Consider the following 21,376-nt stretch of genomic DNA (forward strand, 5'->3'; position numbering starts at 1 on the left):
GAAGAAAAATCAGCTTTCACAGTTTGGTTTATAAGCATAATGTATAAGACATCTATGCCCTGGGAATGCTAAAATGAAAATGAGATAGAGTTTGGCTTTAATGGTAATAGACTTACACATTTTTCTTTCTTGCACCTTTGGAGGTTTAATATATACCTAACCAGAGTCAGGCATAGTGGAGCACACCTTTAATCCCAGCACTCAAGAAGGAAGATGCTGGTGGATCTCTGTAAGTTTGAGGCCAATCTGGTCTACATAATGAGTTCCAGTTCAGCTAGAGCTACCTAGTAAAACCCTGTCTCAAAAAAAAAAGTAAAAACAAAAATAACACACATACTCATAGAAACCTATAGTTAATAAAAATAAATCTTTTAAGAAAAAAAAGAATGCTGTCTTAAATATACAGCCTCTTAACATTTCCTTATTAATTGTTGATTTTCATAACAGTTATTTATCTTGTTATCGGACAGTTCATGAGAAGTCAGTATTTGAAGCGCAAGAGACTTCTTCAATGACTGTAATTAGGATTAACAAAAAAGAAAGAAAAAGAACTTTACAGTGTTAACAACATCTAATTTTTTAATTTATTATGTTGGGTGTAGGCAATTTAGTGTTTTAATTGTAATGTTTTGTACATATTAGTTCATTATCTTGTGTTAGGGATGTGGGGTAAATTAATTGCCAAAGGGTTATGAACACTTTTACTGGCTTCCATTTTCATATGGCATTTGTCCAATTCCCTATATGTAAACTCACCTATTTTAAGTGTTATAGATATAAATTGCCACATTATATATTTTAATACTGTCCACTTTCATTTAATCCATGAAGATGGATATCCCTCACAGTGGGAATCAGATATCCTTCAAAGACAGACATTTGTAGCCTCTCGACAGCTCTCTGGTTATGGCACCACACTTCCAGAACTTTGATTTTGCTTTAAGAAAATATGCTAAAAGCCAGGTAGTGGTGGTGCATTCCTTTAATACCAGCCAGCTCTCAGGATGCAGAGACAGGTGGTCTCTTTGAATTAGAGGACACCCTGGTCTACAGAGTGAGTTCTAGGACTGACAAGGCTACACAGAGAAACCCTGTCTTTAAAAAAAAAAAAAAAAAGCTAATTTTAAAAATATAATTTAAAAAGTTTACATACAGTTTACATACAGATTTAATTTGTAAGGCTTTTAAGGGTTGCCCATCACTACTATGTCAATATTTACTTAAATATATATGCTAATGTGTACACTATAATTACATAAATATTTTTGGGTGTTCCCTTCATAGGCATGCATTCTTCAGCAGCAACTGAACTGTTTGTTGCAGGACCCTTGCCAACAACTGGGACACTTCCACCACCTATGCTGCCTGCTTATCAGCATCCTGCCACCTTTAGCAATAGGAACTTTGCAACCACCTCACCTTTGGTGCTTCAGGATTCATCTTTTAACACTACATCAAATGGAATTTTAAATCCTCATGATCCTTTGCTACAGATTAAGACTTCCCAGGGAACTGTTCCAACTGCTTTGGCATTTGAGCGCCTGAGCAGTTCTGCATTAAGTAACAGCCTACCACCTCAGTCTTCAACATATCGCTCAGCTCAAGAGTCGGCACCCCATCTTTTACAACCTCAATTTAGTTTGTTGCCTTCAACACTTGGGGGAGCTCAGCAAACCCCTCAAGCCTACAGTTCAGCTCTTTTTACTAGTTCTGCTGCTTCCATTGAAAGAGCCCTTCTTCGAGAATGTAGTGTTATTAAACACCACCAGCGGCCTTCAGGTACCCAGTCTATTCAGGCACAACTGACTGGTTCACAGCATCCTTTACATAGTTATCTATCAAGTGCAAGTATTGGTAATTTTCAGGAAACATCCAGACAGTCATCTTTATCCTGTAGCTCAATTCGAGATTCTACTCAGGTGAGCAATGGAGCATTGCAACAGAAGACCCCGCAGGTCTCAGCAGAACTTGCTCAGTCTTACTCATCTGTAATCCCATCATCAGGGTACCTTCCTTCTGCTACAAAAGTAGATGGCTGTTCTACAAAGCAACCACTAACATCAACTGCAATTCTGAAGCCTCAAAGTGTAATTCCTCCTGTGCAAACGCTAAACTATTCTAAACCTTTACATAACCAGAGTTCTGTAATATCAGGTCAAGCACAAATTTATTCTACAGCACAGCTACCCAGCCTTTTATCAGTCAGTCAGTCCCAAAATTATGGTTTAGTACAGCCACATAATGTGCCATCTATTGTTCACTCACAAGTTTATAGGTCCAGCAGGGTTGAGAAATTGCCATCCTTGTACAAAACATTGACTTTTCCTGTGTCATCTCAGCCTGTAACTTCTGAAAATCAGACACTTAGTTATTCATCCAATCAGCAAGAAGTGCTGTCTTTAGTTACAAATGAGAATTACCCTGCTCAAACAAGAGACCTCTCATCAGTCAGTCAGTCTCAAAATTATTCATCTGGTCATTCTCAGGGTTTATCACCAGTTAGCCAAGCACAGGTCAGTTATTCATCTCAGTCACAAGTTTTATCAGTTGTTAGCCCTTCAGAAAGCTATGCAACAGGACAGTCTCTGACATTAACAGCCCCTTCTCTTTCTTATTCTTCTGCCTCTCGGGGTCAGACCTTGCCAGATTCTAGCCCAACACCAAATTATATTTCTATGCATTCATCCCCAAACACTCATACCCAAGGATCTTCACCACCTCAGCCCCAAAAGTTTTTGTCTACTGTGCAGGCATCTTTTGCATCTTCTACTCATGGTCAGGCAATACAGAATAGCATACCCTCCCCTGATCCAAAGTCTTATGCTGAGAGAAAACATGACTCAAATGTATATACATCTTCAAAGCAAGATGATGATTTTCCGATGCAAAAATTACAAGCATTGCAGTCACAGTCATCTCTTGAGTCATCAAGCCAAAGGCTACCTGATGGAGAAGTGAATGCTCCAGAGTCAGTTTATAAGATATCAAAGTCAGATGACCGATATTCTCAGAATATAACCAGAAACAACTCCCACCTTGAAGACCAAGTTGTTGGAGTTGCTCTTCAGGGTTCAAAACAAGAAGAAAACATGGTTGGTCCAGTGACACAGCTTAACCAGACTAGTGGCCAGCCTAATAATGCAGTAAACCCTGATCTTAAGAAGGCAACTAATTTAATGCAAGCTCCACAGATAAGGTTGAATAGTAAAGACCTTAGCCAGCAGCATTCTCTCATACAGAAGATGCATGAAGCCAAGATTCAGGAACAGCATGATCAAATAGTTAGTGCCTCATCTCAGATACAGATTCCAAATCACGCTTTAGGGCATAGTCATCAGGCTCTTCCTAATACACCAGTCCTTTTAGATTCTGCCTGTGACTTACAGATTCTTCAGCAGGCTGGGATTCTACAGGCAAGCCTGGGACCAGCAAAGGCATCTTTACAGGTACCGCGTGTTGAGAGTCCTCAACAGGTTGTCCACCCTTTCCTTCAGATGGATGGTCATATTATCCAGCGCAATGGTGAGCATCCGCAGCAGCAGCTCCATCCTCAGAGTTCTGATATGATGAAGCTAGACCTCCCTGAACCTTCAAAACCTCTGCAACAGCTAGCAACAAAAGGCCCTTTCAGTGAAACCAGTCAACATGATTCTAAGAATCAGTTTGTTTCTCTTGGATCAATATGCTTCCCAGAGGCAATGCTTCTTAGTGATGAGAGAAATATTTTATCAAACGTAGATGACATCTTGGCAGCTACAGCAGCAGCTTGTGGAGTTACACCTTCTGACTTTTCCAAGTCTACTTCAAATGAAACCATGCAGGCAGTTGAAGGTGGTGATTCGAAATCTCCTTTTCAGCCATCATTAGATACCAGGCACGTGGGTACAGATTTTAACTCCATAGCAGCTACAGTAGGAAAGCCACAGAATATTAATGACATTTCCTTAAATGGAAATCAGGTGACTGTAAACCTTTCATCGGTACCCAGCCTTCAGTCAAAAACAATTCTTGATCAACAACAGCACATGGAAACACCTAGCCAAAATATACCCACTAAAGCACCTTCAGTCATGGTTGGACCAGGTCATGAAGTGCAGGAGCAAAGTTCTGACCCATTTGAGAAGCAGTTGGCTCTGAATCATGAATCTAAAGAAGATAGTGAAATTGCTGTTGACGGTGCATTGAGTAATAACAGAAATCAAGAGTTTGTCTCTGCTAGCCAGAACATAAGTGGAGAGAGTGCAGCATCAGAGAGTGATTTTACCCTAGTGGGTGATGACAGTGGTATGTCAGGAAACCATAGAAGGAACACACTTACACTGCTGGCCATGGCCCAGCCTGGGGACACAGCTAGTGGCAAGACTGAAGACGAAAAGCAAGATGCCACATACTTTAACCTTCCAAAGAAAAAAGCTAAAGGGAAAGGACAAGGTAAAGAGGAAGAGGACAATAGTCAAAAACAAATGAAAAAGTCTGCCCAAGGCAAGCGCCAGAACCCCAGGGGTACAGACATGTATTCGCCATACACTCCTGCTTCCTCAGAAAGCTGTGATGAAGGTTACCAGCATCAAGAAAAGATGAGGCAGAAGATCAAAGAAGTAGAGGAAAAGCAGCCAGAGGTCAAAACTGGATTTATCGCTTCTTTTCTAGACTTCCTGAAGTGTGGGCCCAAGCAACAGTTTTCCACCCTTGCTGTTCGAATGCCTAATAGGACCAGACGATCAGGAACCCAAGTCACCCGTACCTTGTATCCCCCACCACTTGGAAAGATGTCACCTGCAACACCTGGACCATCAGCATTTGATACTGGAGGAGTCAGTCCATCAGAAAAAGTTGACAATGTACTTAAAAATTTAGAACAATTATCTTCCTTTTCTTCTGATGAGGAAGATCCTGGCATGTGTGGCCAAGATGCCTACAAGAACATCTCTGCTCCCTTAACTGCGCTGGATGCTACTTCTGATAAAACAAAGAAAACAGGTAACGTTTTAAATAGATTCACAGCTGTCACATCCTGCCATTAGCTTTTTAGCTATGGCACACATTTTTAAAACCTTTTTGGTTTTATGCTGCTGTACAAATACATCTTATGGACAAGAAATGTCTTGGAGCTTTGCTTTTTGATTTTTCTTAAATGTAGGAGTTTGGTTATAACACAAATATCACCTTACCAGTCTGCTACCTGCACTTCTCCAAGTGTAGACATCTTAAGGCAGTTTTAGAATAGGAGGCATTATATCATATAGGTCCTCTTATATAAACCTAGCATGTTTTCTTAATGTTCCTGTTTACTCAAAGTTTAGCATTTTAATATTAGATGTGGTTGCGTACAAAATGCATATTAATCTGGTAGAGTGAACTTCAGGATTCTGTGCTGGTTTCTCATTATATTCCCAAATCTTGGGATAGATAGACACCTCACTTTTTCCTTTGATTAGCAAAAGAAAGATTTTGAGAAGCACTACTATTAATAAGCAGTTGACAGGTAATTAACACTTTTTTTTTTTTTTTTTTTTTTTTTTTTTGAAATAAGGTCTCATTATGTAAACCAGACTGACCTTGAACTGAGTGCTGAGATTAGAGGCATGAGCCTCCAGTGCAGCAGGTTAAGGAAAACATATTACAGCAGTTTATATAGCCAACACTTCTACTTCTGGTCCAGGAACAAGGGTTAGCACCGAGGAGATGTGCACACAGGAAGGGGCTGCAGAAGTGGTTCAGGAGTTGAGAACACATATTTCTTTCCCAGAGGACCTGAGTTTGATTTCCCCTAGTGTTGAGAGTATCACAGCCACCTGTAACTTGAGCATTGGGGGGCCATCTGATGCCTCTGGCTTCTTTGGGCATCTGCACTCTTGTACCCAATTATACACATGCACATCATTAAAAATAAATAGAGAAAGATGCACACAGTGATATAACTGAGAGCAAGTGAACTTTGGAAGCCCATGTTACTAGTGACTAGCAAGTGACAGGCCAGCATCTGAACCTATAATTTGGCTGAGCTCTTGTATAAATAGGAGTTTTAAGACAAACTCCTGTAATTTACTTCTTGGGGTCTGGACTTGAGGCTGTCTTCACCAAAGTGATGCGAAACAACTGGTATCCTAGATAGTTAACATAAATGTCTGATATTAAATATGTGTAAAGGATTCCTATTTGGAGTTTTATGAAACTCTATCTCAAAAAAATAAACTTTGTGTGGTGGTGCATGCCTTTAATCTCAGCACTCAGGAGGCAGAGGCAGAAAGATACCTGAATTCAAGATCAACTTGGTCTACATAGAGAGTTCCCGGCTGCTTGGTGTGAGACCCTGTCTCAAAAAAACAAAGTCAATCAAATGAACAAAAGAAGCACAACTGATTTTATGCCACAGGAAAATGAGCTTGGAGTCTGATAGTCTTTAGATTTAAAGGTATTATTGTGGATAATCCTAGTAAGATTTTAATTTGTTTCCAATTCAGAATGCTTTGTAGTTTATTATTCTATTCCCTCTTAGGTTTATAGAACAAACCTTTTGTAATCTTTGATATAAACATACATCTCTGCACCATTCTGTTGCCTTATCAGTATAACCCATTGTGTGTGTGTGTATGTATGTATGTATGTATATATCACATTTTCTTTATCTGCCCCCCTCCCCCCCCCACCACGCCCAGTATTTTAAAGATAAGTGTTTCTTTGGATAGCCTTGGCTGTCCTAGAAATAACTAGCTCTGGACTAGGCTGGCCTCAAACTCAGTGATCCATCTGCCTCTGCCTTCCAAGTGTTGGGATTAAAGACGTATGCTACCACTTCTCAGCCATCTTGCTCGTGTCTTGATGAACATCTACTCTGATTTCATCTCTGTGTTAGTATAACTACAGTAGTCATGAATCCTGATACCAGCTACGTGCTAAGGTATCTTCAGGCAGGTAACCTGGGAGTGGCATAGTCATAGTATTCTAGTTTTAGTTCATGGAGGTTTTCTTTTGTATTTTGAGAGACCTCAAACTTGATTTCTTAGTGGTTTTTATTAATACCAATTTACATTCCCAGTAGCAGATAGAAGTGTGTAGTGTTCCTAAGTCCCATCCCAAATCCTCCCATGTGATTTCATTCATCCATTCTCTCTTTTAGTTCATTGAGACAGGCTCTGGCCTGGAACTCACTATCACCAGGCTGGCCCACAACCTTTTAAAACTTGCACTGGGATTACACTTGTCCATAATAACCACACTTGGCTTGTTTATTTTCTTGATAGTAGTAGCTATTTTTATTGTAATGATAGAGTTTCAGTGTAGTTTTAATTTGAATTTTCTTGATGGCTAAGGATTTTGGACATTTTTTTTTTTTCATATATGGATGGGCATATACTTTCCAGGACTATCTATTCAGATCATTGTTTCATTTTTACTTGAATTTTTAATTTATTTTTTACTGTTTAGATAACTCTCAAAGGTTCTGTTGTTTTTCTGTCAGCTTAGTGTCTGCACCTGAATCTGCTGATATTTTAATTAGCATTTGTGCCCCTCGGTCTGAAGTTAGCACCCTGTTGCTCAGACTAGACTAAGCTTGGCTATATTGCCTGTCCTGCTGACACTGGCTAGGCTACTGACTATAAATGTAGGTTTTAACTAAGTCTCTATCTGTTTAACAATAAAGACTCAGGAGTCAGCTTGGGGTGTGTGTGTGTGTGTGTGTGTGTGTGTGTGTGTGTGTGTCTGTCTGTCTGTCTGTCTGTCTGTCTGTCTACTAGATCAGAGAAGCCAAAAAGCAACCAGCTGACCTTCCTTTTTGGCCAGAGGCCCGGCTACAGAATATTTCTCCTCACTGGCTCAAACCAAAAAAAAAACTGAGAATTTCTGAGTCCCTCCCTATTCCTTCCTGTGCATCTCTCTATCAGGATTTCTGGCTCCTCTGCCCTCTCTATGGCTGATTTCCTGTCAACTAGTCACTGGATCTGCCCCCAATCCAAGGTTAATTTTATTAATACAGTCTTGGGGTTTCACAGTGAGATCAAATGTCCCTCAATAGAGTTCAGGTGTTAAGATAACTGGCTGTTCTTCCAAGTACTTACTGACAACCCTCTGTAATTCCATTTCCAGGGGATCTGACAGCCTCTTTTTACTTCCATGGCATGCACATGGTACACAAATATGTATGCAGAAAATCAACCATATGAAGAAGAGATAATAAAGTAATTTTAAAAATAATGATTGGAGTTATTTATATACTCTACATACACTCCGGAGATTGGAGAGATGGATTTTCTTTTTTGTTTGTTTGTTTTTTGTTTTTCAAGGCAGGGTTTCTCTGTGTAGGTTTGGAGCCTGTCCTGGAACTAGTTCTTATAGACCAGGCTGGTCTTGAACTCACAGAGATCCACCTGCTTCTGCCTCCTGAGTGCTGAGAGATCAAAGGCATTCACCACCACTGCCTGGCATCACCTAGTGCTTTTAACTGCTGAGTCATCTTTCTGGCCCTTTTCTTTTGTTATTGAAGTTGTCTGTGTATTCTTAAGTTGTTTTTGTTGTCCAGAAACTTTGTAATTCTGCCCAATCCAAGTCCTAACTTGTTTCTGTATGTTAAAGCTCTTTCTTTTTGTTTGTTTTTTGTTTTTTAAGGGTTATTTATCACATACAGTGTTCTGCATGCATGCATACCTTCATGCCAAAAGAGTACACCAGATCTCAAGACAGATGGTTTTAAGATACCATGTGGTTTCTGGGACCTCTGGAAGAGCAGCCAGTGTTCTTAACCCCTGAGCATCTCTCCAACCCTCTTTCTCTATTTATTGTTTATTTACATGCTACTTTTGCAGTACTGAAGGTAGAACCCAAGGCCTACCACATGCTAACAATGTGGTTATATCCTCAGTGGGAATTTACTTGATATAGTTTGGATTATTGTAATTAGGTTCACCACCATCCCCAGGCCAGGTGCATTAGATTTTTCTAGTTAGATTTTCTTTTTCCATGATAAAATCTCTCCTTTTTTTTCCATTTAATGATTTCAGTTTCTAACATTGCCATCCTAATTTTGTTATTGTTTGCCTTTTAATATGTATTTTTCTATTTCTGTGTTTTCTTTTGGAACATTTTTTTTTCTTCTGCAGTGTAAGTTACATATGGGAATATTCAAATATGCAAAGCAAAATACTCAGTATGTTTTTCATATATTTGAAAATGCAAGCACTGTCCAAGATATCCATATTTCCTGAACACCATGTAGTAATTTCATAAGCAAAATTTAGCAAGGAGTTGAACAAAGAAAGTACTCATCTTCCTAAATAATTCTCTGTTTAAAACAGAAATTAAAACTGAATGGACACTTACTTGGAACAGAAAGGCAACATTATAAACAAAGGAAAGTGGCTAGAATGTGTAATAAAGAAGGAAAATTGTTATAGTAAATGTTGTTCTCTAGAGAACATAACCTGTGGGCTCTCCACTATGTGACTTGCTTTGCTTTTACACTTTCTTAGTATACATGTAGATACATTGTACTTAGCTTTAAATTTTCATCTTTAATATCCCTAGTGCCACATTATATAGCATTGCTACATTTCTTCTCCTTTACTTATTTGGTATATACTTTTAAGAATTGTTTTTGGCAGCAGCCAGGCAGATGTGGTGACAGGTGCCTTTAGTTAGTCTCAGTACTTGGGTCAGAGGCATGAATTCAAAGCTAGCTTGGTCTATTTGGATAGAACAGACCCTGTCTCCAAAAAAAAAAAAAAAGTTGCTTTGTTTTTTTAATGTATTTATTTACATTTCTGTTTTGTTTTGAGACAGGGTCTCATATATCCTAGACTGATCTGGAACTCTATGTAACAAAAGATGATCTTGGAACTTCTGATCTTCTTGCCTCCACCTTCGAATTCTTTTTTCTCATTTGTATTGAATGAACTTGTGTGCTTGTTGGTATTTGTTTATTTTGAAATAAGGTTCTAAAACTCACTGTGTAGACTAAACTGACCTTGAACTCAGAGCTCTGTGTGCCTCTCTGCCTTCTGAATTCTGGGATTAAATTCATACACTACCATGCTGAGCCTGTTTACTCATGTTTGAGATATATAGCTCTGACTGGTTGAAACTCAATATATAGATCAAGATAACCTTGAACTCATATATTAAAGTTGTGTGCTACCATGTCCAGTTATTGATAATTTTTAGTATTTTGCTCAAATATGTTTATATCCCTTGCCCATTTTTTAAAAAATTATTTACTTTTATTACATATACAGTGTTCTGTCTGCATATTTGCCTACATGCCAGAAGAGGGCACCAGATCTCATGACAGATGGTTGTGAGCCACCATGTGGTTGCTGGGAACTGAACTCAAGACCTCTGGAAGAGCAGTCAGTGCTCTTCTGGGCCATATCTCCAACCCCTTGCCCATTTTTTCAAAACGGCTTATTTTACACTTGTACGTGGCCATGGAGGTCAGAAGTATGTCAAAGCCTTTAGAGCTGGAGTTCCAGGGGTTTGTGTGGCACCCAGTGGGAAATGCTGGAATCTGACCTCTTAGATACCCTTAACCACTAAACCTGAACCATCTCTCCAGTTCCCTTTGTGTTAATGGATATAGTTCTTCCCGCCAACATAGTCTCACAGCCGCATCAGCCCCAAATGAATACATAGTTGCTATATTAATTATGAAATGTTGGCTGATGACTGGGACTTCTTATTGACTAGCTCTGTCTTAATTATTAACCCATTTCTATCAATCTGTGTATTGCCCTGAGGCTGTGGGTAGTGTTTGGCTGCTTGTAAATCTGTCCATCTGGTGCCCTCATGGTGTTACTCCTCCAATAGCATCATGACTGTGTCAGGTGAGCTCACTCTGTCTACTTTTCCCAGAATCCTCCTCTCCTAGCCCTACCTATCTCCCTGCCTGGCCAATCGGTGTTTTTCATCAACCAATAAGAGAAACAAAAAGAATAACATCTCCCATCACTTTTGCCCTTTTTAGGAATTGATAATTCGTCTTTTTATGATAGAACTGTGAGTGGTCTACTTATATCCTAGATACGCATCTCTGATAATTACCTAAGTTTAAACATTTCTCATCTATTTGACTGATGACAACAGTTATAGCATGCATAAGTTTTATATATTTAATGAATTCCACTTTGTTTTTCCTTTGGTTCCATAGGCACTTGGTGGTATGCTAAAATCATAACCTAACTTAGGTCATAAGGATTGACACCTATTTTTATTCAAATAACTGTATAACTTTAGGGTTTGCATTTAGGTGTGTGATCTGTTTTTATTTAATTTTTTATATGACACAAGGTATGGTGATATTTTGTTTATGATCTAACAAATAAAGAATGCCTGAAGACCAAAGAGCAAAGCTAGCCACATTAGTTATCCATAGAGGCCAGACAGTGGTGGCACACACTTTTAATTCTAGCACTCAGGAGACAGGCAGATGGATTTCTGTTAGTTCAAAGCCACCCTGGGCTATACAAAATTGATTCAGTCTAAAAGTGAAACAGCTCACACTAAGGTGATCCCAGCACTAATGGGGTGGAAACACGAAGGGAAATGTCTTAGCTTAACGGAAAGAGGAATATAAAGTGGGAGAAGACAGTGTGGGGCATTCTGAAGATGCAGAGGCAGGTAGATCAAGGCCAGTCTAAGCTACATAATGAGACTCTCATAAAGTGAGTTGGAGAGTATTTTGTTATTTTTGGAGTTTATTAAGTATTAGTATTTGTTCCTTCACTCTTCGTAGAATGTAGTAGTCTAATTTATTTAATTTGTTTGTATATAGCGTTGTTTTAAGATATTTGTTTGGTTTTTGTTGTTGTATGTGTGGTGGGTAGTGTTTGGCTTATAAGTCTGTTCACTCCGTGCATACCAATACCCTTGGAGGCCAGAGATCTCCTAGAACTAGAATTAGAGGCAGTAGTGAGGTGTCATGCAGGTTGCTGGGAATCTAAGCAGGGTCCTCTGGAAAGTAGCCAGTGTTCTTAACCACTGGGCCAGCTCTCCAGTCTGCTTCTTTACTTTTTCCTATCCTGCTATCCTTCTAGGCATTCTTAAGGCTTTGGTTTCCTGATCCTTTCTTATTTTATCCCTTTTGTGTATGTCTGCCTTTTGAAATTATCTTTGTTGCGTTTATGTAATTTGAAGTATTTGTCAATAATTCTGTTTCTGTGGTTCAGTTGCAGAAGCTCTACCTGTGCCAACTCCTGGTGCATCTGCAGAGACTCCAAGTGTTGCTCCCACTTGCTCCACCACTAGTGCAGGGAAACAAGACCTTCACTTGACTTCATCTGCTTCAAACCCCCTGGAAAAAGCAAACTCCACAGAAGCCCCCAAAGCCATCGAACTCGATAGTCTTCCTTCAGACCAGTTTGCAAAAGGACAGGACACAGTTGCAATAGAAGGTTTTACAGATGAGGAAAATATAGAAAGTGGCGGAGAAGGCCAATACAGAGAACGTGATGAATTTGTGGTAAAGATAGAAGATATAGAGACATTTAAGGTCAGTGAATGTTTCCAGGTTTAAAGGGCCTAATTTAGTTGGAATGTCTGTTTTCATGATGATTTCAATGGCATACTTGTCATTCATTACAAAACGTTAAAAATTTTATGAGTGTCTTGTTACTGTGTAACAGATTAGACTGGATGTCAGATTTATAATTCATTTAATTAATTAATTTGGTCTCTTATTCTGTAGCCCAAGGTGGCACTTATGACATGGGCTGTCATGCCCAGCTGATCTTTGCTTTTTAGAATGGGGTCTTATGTAGTACAGGCTAGCCTTTAACATGCCATGAAGCTGAAACTGACCTTGAACTTCTGATCTTCTAGCCTCCACTTCTGAAACACTGGGATTACAGATATATGCCACCATACACAGATTTATGCAGTCCTTAGGAGTAAATCAGGGCTTTGTGTGTGCTAGCCAATCACTTTACCACTTAGCTACAACTGAAGTCCGAAATTAGAGCAGTTTTGTTAATTTTCTCAAGACTTCCAACTGAATATATTATGAGGGAGTTTAAGAAAATGTTTATATAATTAAAGGAAAAATAACAGAACTAACATAAATATGAAATTGGATTTAATTTCATTGTTGCTGGAGCGTCTTGTCTTGTCCCGCCAGGTCCTGCTGCTGCATTGCCCCAAATAAGCACACAGACACTGTATTAATTATAAAACTGTTGGCTGATGGCTAGGGCTTCTTACTGGCTAGCTCTCTCTTAATTAACCCATTCTATTAATGTAAGTATTTCCACGTGGTCTTAGCATGGTGGTCTTAGCTTACCGGAGAAGTGTCCAAACCTGTTACTCCTTCCTCGGCTACATGGCATCTTCTCATGGTCTCTTTCTGCCTACCTTTCACAGAATTTGCCTCGTCTCCTAGCCCGCCTTTCTTCCTGCCTCTACTGGCCAAACAGTGTTTTATTCATCAACCAATAAGAGAAACATATATAGAAGGACATCCCCCATCATCCCATAATTTTTGTTTTGTTTTTTTGAGACAGGGTTTCTCTCTGTACACTGGCTGTCTAGAACTCACTGTTGGCCTCGAACACACAGAGATATGCCTAACACTTCTCTAGTACTTGTCACCTAACAGTAAATCTTTGGGAAAAAAATAAATTAAACTTAGATTTTTTTTGGGGGGGGGGAGCCCAGCAACCCCTTTCCTCCGAGTTATTTAATTTGACCACTGTTTTCAAGAAAAGTGTTTCCTAAATCACTGTCGCTGAAAGCAGCTTTCTTGCTATAATCACTCAGTGTTCCTTTCTTTTCCTCCCTGGTGCTGGAATTAAGGGCTTGCATCACCACTGCCCTGCTCATAATTTAAATTGTAGTGCTATGAGTAGAGTGGTACAATTAATTCATACAAAACTATTTGAGTCATACTTTTTGTGGGTAGTTTTGATTTTGAGATAGGCTCTTGTTAGTCAGCTTGTGGTCTGGAGAGATAGCTCACACTGGTTAAGAGCACTGGCTGCTCTTTCAGAGGACCTGGCCAGGTTCAATTTCTAGCACCCACGTGGCAGCTCACATCTATCTGTAACTCTAGTTCCAGGGGACTTAAAACCCATGACAAAACACTAATGCACATAAAATTAAGTTAATTTAATATCATACTTGATATAGTTCAGAATAGCCTTGAACAGGATATCCTTGAATTACTGGCATTTCTCTTGACTCATCTTTCTAAGTGTTGGAATAACAGGTATGAGCCACCATACTTAGCTAGGCATACTTAAAATATTTTTGGAAGTTTGTTTGTTTGCTTTTGCTGGTGTTGTTTTAAAATTGGGATGGAAAGCAAAGGAAATAGCACTAGGAAGACTCTGTCTATGATCCTACCATTCACTGTTAATACCATTACAACTGTTATATTTGTTTTGGCTATTTATTATAAAACTGCACAAATGAGGCCAGGTGATAGTGGCTTGTGCCTTTAATCCCAACACTCAGGCAGAGGCAAGTGGATCTCTGAGTTTGAGGCCAAGCATGATCTACATAAGGAGTTCCAGGACAGCCAAGGCTATACATAGAAACCCTGATTGGAAACAAAACAAAACAAAATAGCAAATGATACCATAATACATGCCATTAGCAAGTCATGGGATTCATAGGAATATTGAAGCCCAAGACTGAGTAGAATCATTTTTAGGACCTGGGTTTAGCAATGTGGCAGAGACATAACATAGCTTTTTTTTTTTTTTTTTTAACATGTTTAATCAAGGCCTTGTGTTTAATACCACTACTACAAAGATGTTGGGGGGGGGGTCATTATTGTAGAAATTCAGCCATAGATAACAAATGGAAAGTTAAGTTGGGCATGGTGGTATACACCCTTAATACCAGCACTCAGAGGTGCATCATCTCTGTAGGTTTAAATTCAGTTTGGGCTACCTACAAACCCTCCTTCACCCCTACCTCTTAGCTTCCCCATGACTCCCTCCCTCCAAAAAAAATTGAGTTTAAGGTAGGTCTTCAAGATTCCTCCTCACAGTAATGTTCTATAAATATATGTTGATATTTTCCTAAATATAATTAATTCTGCTTATCATAGGAGGCTTTAACTATAGGAAAAGAGCCCCCAGCCATTTGGAAAGTACAGAAAGCCTTGTTACAGAAATTTGTTCCTGAAATTCGAGATGGACAAAGAGAATTTGCAGCTACAAATAGTGTAAGTAAAATGCTTAATTTCATCAGCTTCTCTAAACTACTCTCTGGGATGCAATGAGTAGTTAGATGCATTGATACTATTTCTGATAATGGCATTGGCTGCTCTTGCAGAGGACCTGGATTCTGTTCCTAGAACCCTCATGACAGGTATGATTCTGGGGAATCCTGTGCTCTCTTCTGATAGTTGAGAACACCTACACTCACCTGCTCACATGTACCCAAATATTTAAATGAAATAACAGCTAGAGAGATGTCTCTGCAATTTATAATGCAGAATGCTCTTGAAGAGGACCTGAATTCATGTTAGGAAACTCAAAACTTCTTGTAATTCCAGCTTCTCCTCAAGTATCTGCATTCACTTGTACCTGCTCCTTCTCTCACTCACACATTTAACAATCTCTCCCTGTTCCCCATGCATCTTTCTCAAAATCAGGATAACTAATCTGATTAGGGCTATATTTTGGAAAATGCAAAGGATAGCTGGCAGTGAGGTAAATGAAGTATTATTTATGTGTAGATTATGTAATTGTATAATTCAAATACTTCTTTCTTTAGTACCTCGGATATTTTGGAGATGCAAAAACTAAATACAAAAGGATATATGTGAAGGTCATTGAAAATGCAAACAAAAGGGAGTATGTCAGAGTGTGTTCCAAAAAGCCAAGAAACAGGCCTTCACAAGCTATCAGGTATTTGTTTTCTTATGTAATATATTAATGTGCTTTTTTGAGTATTGTTACTGTACAAAGGATCACATCAGTTAAAGAGACCGAGAATGATGACTTCAGCATAGTAAAGCTAGTGGCTTCCTGTGGTGGAGCAGGTACCTTCTTTGCTTGGATCCTTTTGGTGTTACTGTAATAAAGTGCAAAAAACAGAAGGTGCCAATGTTTGAATCTAACTCTTTGTGACAGAACCTTTCTGACGCTCTCTTTTCCATCAATGAAAGTATTAAATGAATGTAAAGTTTACATTAAGGTAATTGGGGGGTGACAACACACACAAATGTGCATTATAGGTCAGCAGAATTTTTATCATAGATCAATGTGCCTGGGTTGTCTGCAGCGTGAATGTGGAAGGTAACTGGTATGACTCTGTGATGGGTATTGGAATGTGTGTAAAACCCTAGGTATTCTCATCAGTCTACTGTGTAACATGAAGAATAAAAGACCCAGAGGCAGATATTGGGGTTTAAGCTTTAAGCTGAAGACAGGAAAGCAAAGCAGCCAGCCACTAGCTCTCAGCTCTCAGCTCTCAGCTCTCAGCTCTCAGCTCTCAGCTCTCAGCTCTCAGCTCTCAGCTCAGACCAAAGGGGTGATCATCAGACTGCTCCTGACTTCACTGCTCCTCACATTCACTCATACAGCTATTCTCTCTGCAGCGTGGCTAGAGAGTAATTCTCAGACTGAATGCCTCTGCCTTTTATACCTCTCAAATCCTCAGATTAAAGGTGTGAGCTCTGGTAGCCAAGGGTGGTCTTGGACTCAGAGATCTTTCTATCTCTTAATCCCGAGTCCTAGAATTAAAGGTGTGTGCCTTATTTCTATGGATAACTAGTATAGCTGCTTACTACTTTGATCTCCAGTGGCTTTAATAAATCATAAACAATATATCACCATACCTTCTCATGAAGGTCTATTTTAATTAAATTGCTATCATTTTTCAAGATGCAGACCCAGTTGTTATGATGGAATTTAACCACACTAATTTCTGGATTCAGCATAGAACAAATTTTCAGGGGTCTCCCAGTCAGATACAGTTGCATTTCTATATCAAAACCTAGCGCCACTAGAGCTTTCAGGGCTAGACTTGGCTTTCTGTATATCAAGTTCTCTGGAAAAGAGCCTTAAGGGGTACGATCCCCATCAAAGATTGAGTTAATAGCTCTTTAATAACTGAACATAGAGTGCCAGTGTTAAACAATCTGTTTCAAGAAAATGTTTTGGGAGTCACTGTTGATTTGTAACTTACGAACTTTATTTTGAAAATGTTCTGAGCATGTGTAATCTTTTCTTATTAATCATAAGATATCTCTTCAGTCTTAAAAGACTTAATGTTGTTAATGAAATTTTTGTTTTAACATTGCAGGAATGTTCCATCTAAGCCAAGTAGTGGCAGTAAAAGTTCTGACCCACCAGTATCAAAAACTACAACTATAAAAGCCCCTTCCACAAAACCCAAAGTTAAACAGCTCAAAATGAAGGCTGAGCCACCACCAAAGAAGCGGAAGAAATGGAAAGAAGAATTTTCATCATCACAATCGGAATCATCTCCTGAGGTCCGTTCTAGCAGTAGTGAGGATGAGGGTGAGTTCCCCAAGAAATTAGTATTCTGATACTTTCCAACCGTGTGCAGGAATGGAGGGCATGGTGATGGTGACAGTTCAGAATTCATTGGTTTACTGGAAGATTGTATTGTACAAGTTCCTTATGTTTTGTATTAATCACACCTTTAGATCACATTTGGCCTCTGTAAAATAGGAAAGGCAGACAGAACTCAATTTCCTGGCCTGAGGAATCCCAGTTGCCCACTAAGTCTGGGGATTACTAAGAATTGTTAGTTCTCAGGCTGGTGAGATGGCGCAGTGGCCATCAGAGGATCTGGGCAATTCCCAGCACCCATATCAGGCAACTCAAAACTGTAATTGCATTCCTGTGGTGTACATAAACTCATAGAGGCATGTACATGTGCACATAAACAAAACAACTCTTAAGAGAAAAAAAAAGAAAAAATCAGCCATGCATGGTACATTCCTTTACAGGATCTCTGTGAATTTGAGGCCAGCCTGGTCAACATACTGAGTTCCAGGACAGCCCAAGCTTCATAGTAAGGCCATGTCTCAAAACAAACAAACCAAAAAACCTTCAGGCTATGCCTGTGTATATGCCAGAATAAAAAAGGAAACAATTCTAGGATAAAGCAATCCAATCTATACTTAATCAGTACAATGTGATAATATAAGGTAGTAAGTATATCTGCTAGTAATTATCATAGTAGAATTTAAAACATGTACAATGCAAGACTACATATCGTACATTCCATTAGCTATGAAAACATGTAGTATAGTATATGCAAGAAATTTCAAACCATTCTGCAAATGTCAGAGCTTAGCAGACTGCTTTGATTGCTACCCAAGTGAATAAATTTATTGGAATACAGCCCCACAGATACTGTTTGGAAATACATGATTTCATATAATTTTCCAGTTAGTGGCAGTTTTGAGTTGTTGGTACAGAGACCGTGTGACCAGAAAAAAACTAAAATCCTCACCACTTGTGTGGCGTTTTTGTTTTATTGATTTTTCAAGTCAGGGTTTATCTGTAGCCCTACATGTCTTGGAACTGTAGACAAGGCTGGCTTTGAACTCAGAGCTTTCACCTGCCTCTGGCTCCTGAGTTCTGGGATAAAAGGCGAGTGGCCCCATTGCCTGGCTCAGTATATGACACCTATAGTGAGCCGGACAGTGGTGGCATATCTTTAATCCCAGCACTTGGAAAGCGGAGGCAGGTGGATCTCTGTGAGTTCGAAGCCAGCCTGGTCTACAGAGCTAGTCCCAGATAGCCAAGGAACACAGAGAAACCCTGTCTCAAAAAAAAAAAAAAAAAGCAAACAAAAAACCTAGTGTTATTGTGAAGGGAAAAGGAAGACCATTGAAGTCATACTGAAGTGGCAAAGCTAGTATTCTTTATAAACAAAGGAGAATTTTTGGAGGAAAATAAGTAGGAAGCAACATGAGGAAGTTTAACTATTAGCGGTTTTGGGCAAAAAATGGTATCAGAACCAAAATAGTATCAGCAAAAATGGAAGAGGAGACAAATAACAGGAAATGGGGGCGTGGTCTTCTGCACTTAAATGGGGAATTAGTTGGTTGTTAAGGATATAATTGAGATTGATATGTGGCATAGTCTGAGAGCTATTCTTAGAAGCCATTTGATTAGAATTGGAGCCATAATGTATATAAAATCATCAATATTGGAATCTACTTTAAATGTTTGTTTCGTTTTGAGAAGTGGTCTCTATGAAGTCCTGGCTATCATGGAGCTCAATATGTAGACTAGACTATCTTGGAACTCAGAGATTCTCTTGCCTTTGCCTTCTGAGTGCTGAGATTAAAGGCATGTGTGGGTTTTGTTGTTGTTGTTAGTTGTTCTCTGACCTACATATGTGCTATGACAAACATGCAATGTGTATACACATACAAGAAAGTGTAAATTAAATATTCAAGGTAGGAACATATGTACATACTGGTATTTATAAGGAAGTTCACAACACAGTACATATATTTAAGTCATTTTTACTTTTTGTAGTTAACAGTAGTAGAACTTGGGTTCTGAAGTTGTGATTATGGAGATTACTCAAGTAACTAGGAAAAAAATTCTTGCACATATTACATAGCAGACCACTAGGTGTCATTAATTAAGTAGCATGCTTTGGCTTTTAAGTCAAATAATATGGATATATATGCTGGTTCTATTTTCACATTGTATGTGTACATGTATGTGTAGGTGTTCGTATGCTATAGCACACATGTGGAGGTCCAGGGAGAACTTTTTGGGGAATCACCCCCCCCATGTGAAATAGGGGTCCAGGAATCACTGCAGTTATCAGGATTTACAGCAAATGTCTTTTCCTGCTGAACTATCTCAAAAGTTATAGTTCTGTTGTCATTGTTGTTTTGTTTGTTTGTTTTGAATCAGACTCTTTGTATAATCCTAGCTGTCCTGGAACTTACTATGTAGACCAAGCTGACCTTGAGCTTACAGAGAGATCCACCTACCTCTGCCTCTTTCTCTTGAGTGCTGGGATTAGAGGCATGCACCACCACACCTGGCCTGCATAGTGGTATTTTTAAACTCTTTCAAAATACTTTTATAGTTTTTGAAGTGCATTGTGGATTACAAATAGGCTGAGTCTATTTAAATTTACTACGTAGCAATTAAAGTTTTAGAATTTAAAGTATTTTTTAAATGATCAGTTACTACTTATTAACACAGTGGTTTTTTTTTTTTGTTTTTTTTGTTTTTTTCATGTCCTTTGTACATTCAGTTTGTTACTATATGTCAGTTTGGTTAGAGTCTGTTGTTGGGAAGAAGAGAATTGGAATTGCCTTTTCAGATACATGATATGGACAGTTAGGCTTTTAACAATTTCTTCACTTATGTCTATGAGTGTTTGCCTGCATGTATGTGTGTGCCTGGTATCTATCCACAGGGGTCAGAAGATGCATAAGATCCCCTCAAACTGGAGTTACAGATAGTTGTGAATGACATTGTGACTGCTGAGAACCAAAGCTAGGTCCTCTACAAGAGCAGCAAGTACTCTTAACTACTTAGCTAGCACCAGCCCTGACAATTAATAGTTCTTGCTCTGCTGAACACTGCTTGTGCTCTGTTATATTAATCTCTACTGGTTTGTCTTGCTCTTTAAGTGCATGTTTCATGTATCATAATCTCACAATACACATTGTCATTTAGAAACATCGGTTAGCTTAGTGATGAAGATCGTATAAAAATTCATATATTTACAAAAGTTTTGCTTACTATTTGGTGTGTGTGTTATTCAGTAGCATTAATTACATTATTGTCGTACCCTCAGGACTACTTATTCCCATAACTCTTATCACCCAAAATTTATACTATATAAACAGTGGCTTTCCGTTTTCCCCTACTCCAGTTGCTTGTAACCTCTGGCCCTGTCTGTCCTGGAACTCATTCTAGACCAGGCTGGCCTCAAACTCAGAGCTCCACCTGCTTCTGCCTCCCAAGTGCTGGGATTAAAGGGGTGTACCACCACATCTGTCTCCATTACTTGCTTATTATTGGAATGGTTCCTTGTCTTTTTTTGTTGCTAAATTTAGAATTTCTTGATATCTGTCTCTGGATGGAATATGTTTTTGAGACAGGGTCTCTGTAGCCCAAGCTGGTTTCCAATTCCCTATAACCCTCAAGATGGCCTTGAATTCTTGATCCCCCTGCCTCCTTGGTGCTGTGATTACTCTGTGTTTCACCTCATGTGGCTACATTCTGGGTTTAAAAACCTTTATTGTCTGTATGATTTTAAAACACTTCTTCCTATTCTGTAGGGTGTCTTTTTAAATAATTTTAATATCTGAGGGAGCCCAACTTAACTGCTTCTGATTCTTGTGCTTTTGTGATGGTTAAACTCCATTACTCAATCCAAGGAAACCAAGGTTTAAAATCTTCTTCATTTTCCTTTTAGA

At 39.0% G+C, this 21,376-nt stretch overlaps 1 protein-coding gene across 1 annotated transcript in view; it reads left to right on the plus strand.

The window, feature by feature from the left end:
- Positions 1–21,376, plus strand: part of Qser1 (glutamine and serine rich 1) — a 51,843-nt gene that overhangs the window by 17,524 nt on the left and 12,943 nt on the right. Inside the window, exons 3-7 of the mRNA XM_051184102.1 lie at positions 1,285–4,980; positions 12,159–12,481; positions 15,041–15,157; positions 15,712–15,845; positions 17,245–17,462. Coding sequence (XP_051040059.1) covers positions 1,285–4,980; positions 12,159–12,481; positions 15,041–15,157; positions 15,712–15,845; positions 17,245–17,462 — 4,488 coding nt within the window. The remainder of the gene's footprint in view (positions 1–1,284; positions 4,981–12,158; positions 12,482–15,040; positions 15,158–15,711; positions 15,846–17,244; positions 17,463–21,376) is intronic.

The sequence above is a fragment of the Phodopus roborovskii genome, unplaced genomic scaffold (genome assembly GCF_943737965.1).
Source record: "Phodopus roborovskii unplaced genomic scaffold, PHOROB, whole genome shotgun sequence".
NCBI classification, from domain to species: domain Eukaryota; kingdom Metazoa; phylum Chordata; class Mammalia; order Rodentia; family Cricetidae; genus Phodopus; species Phodopus roborovskii.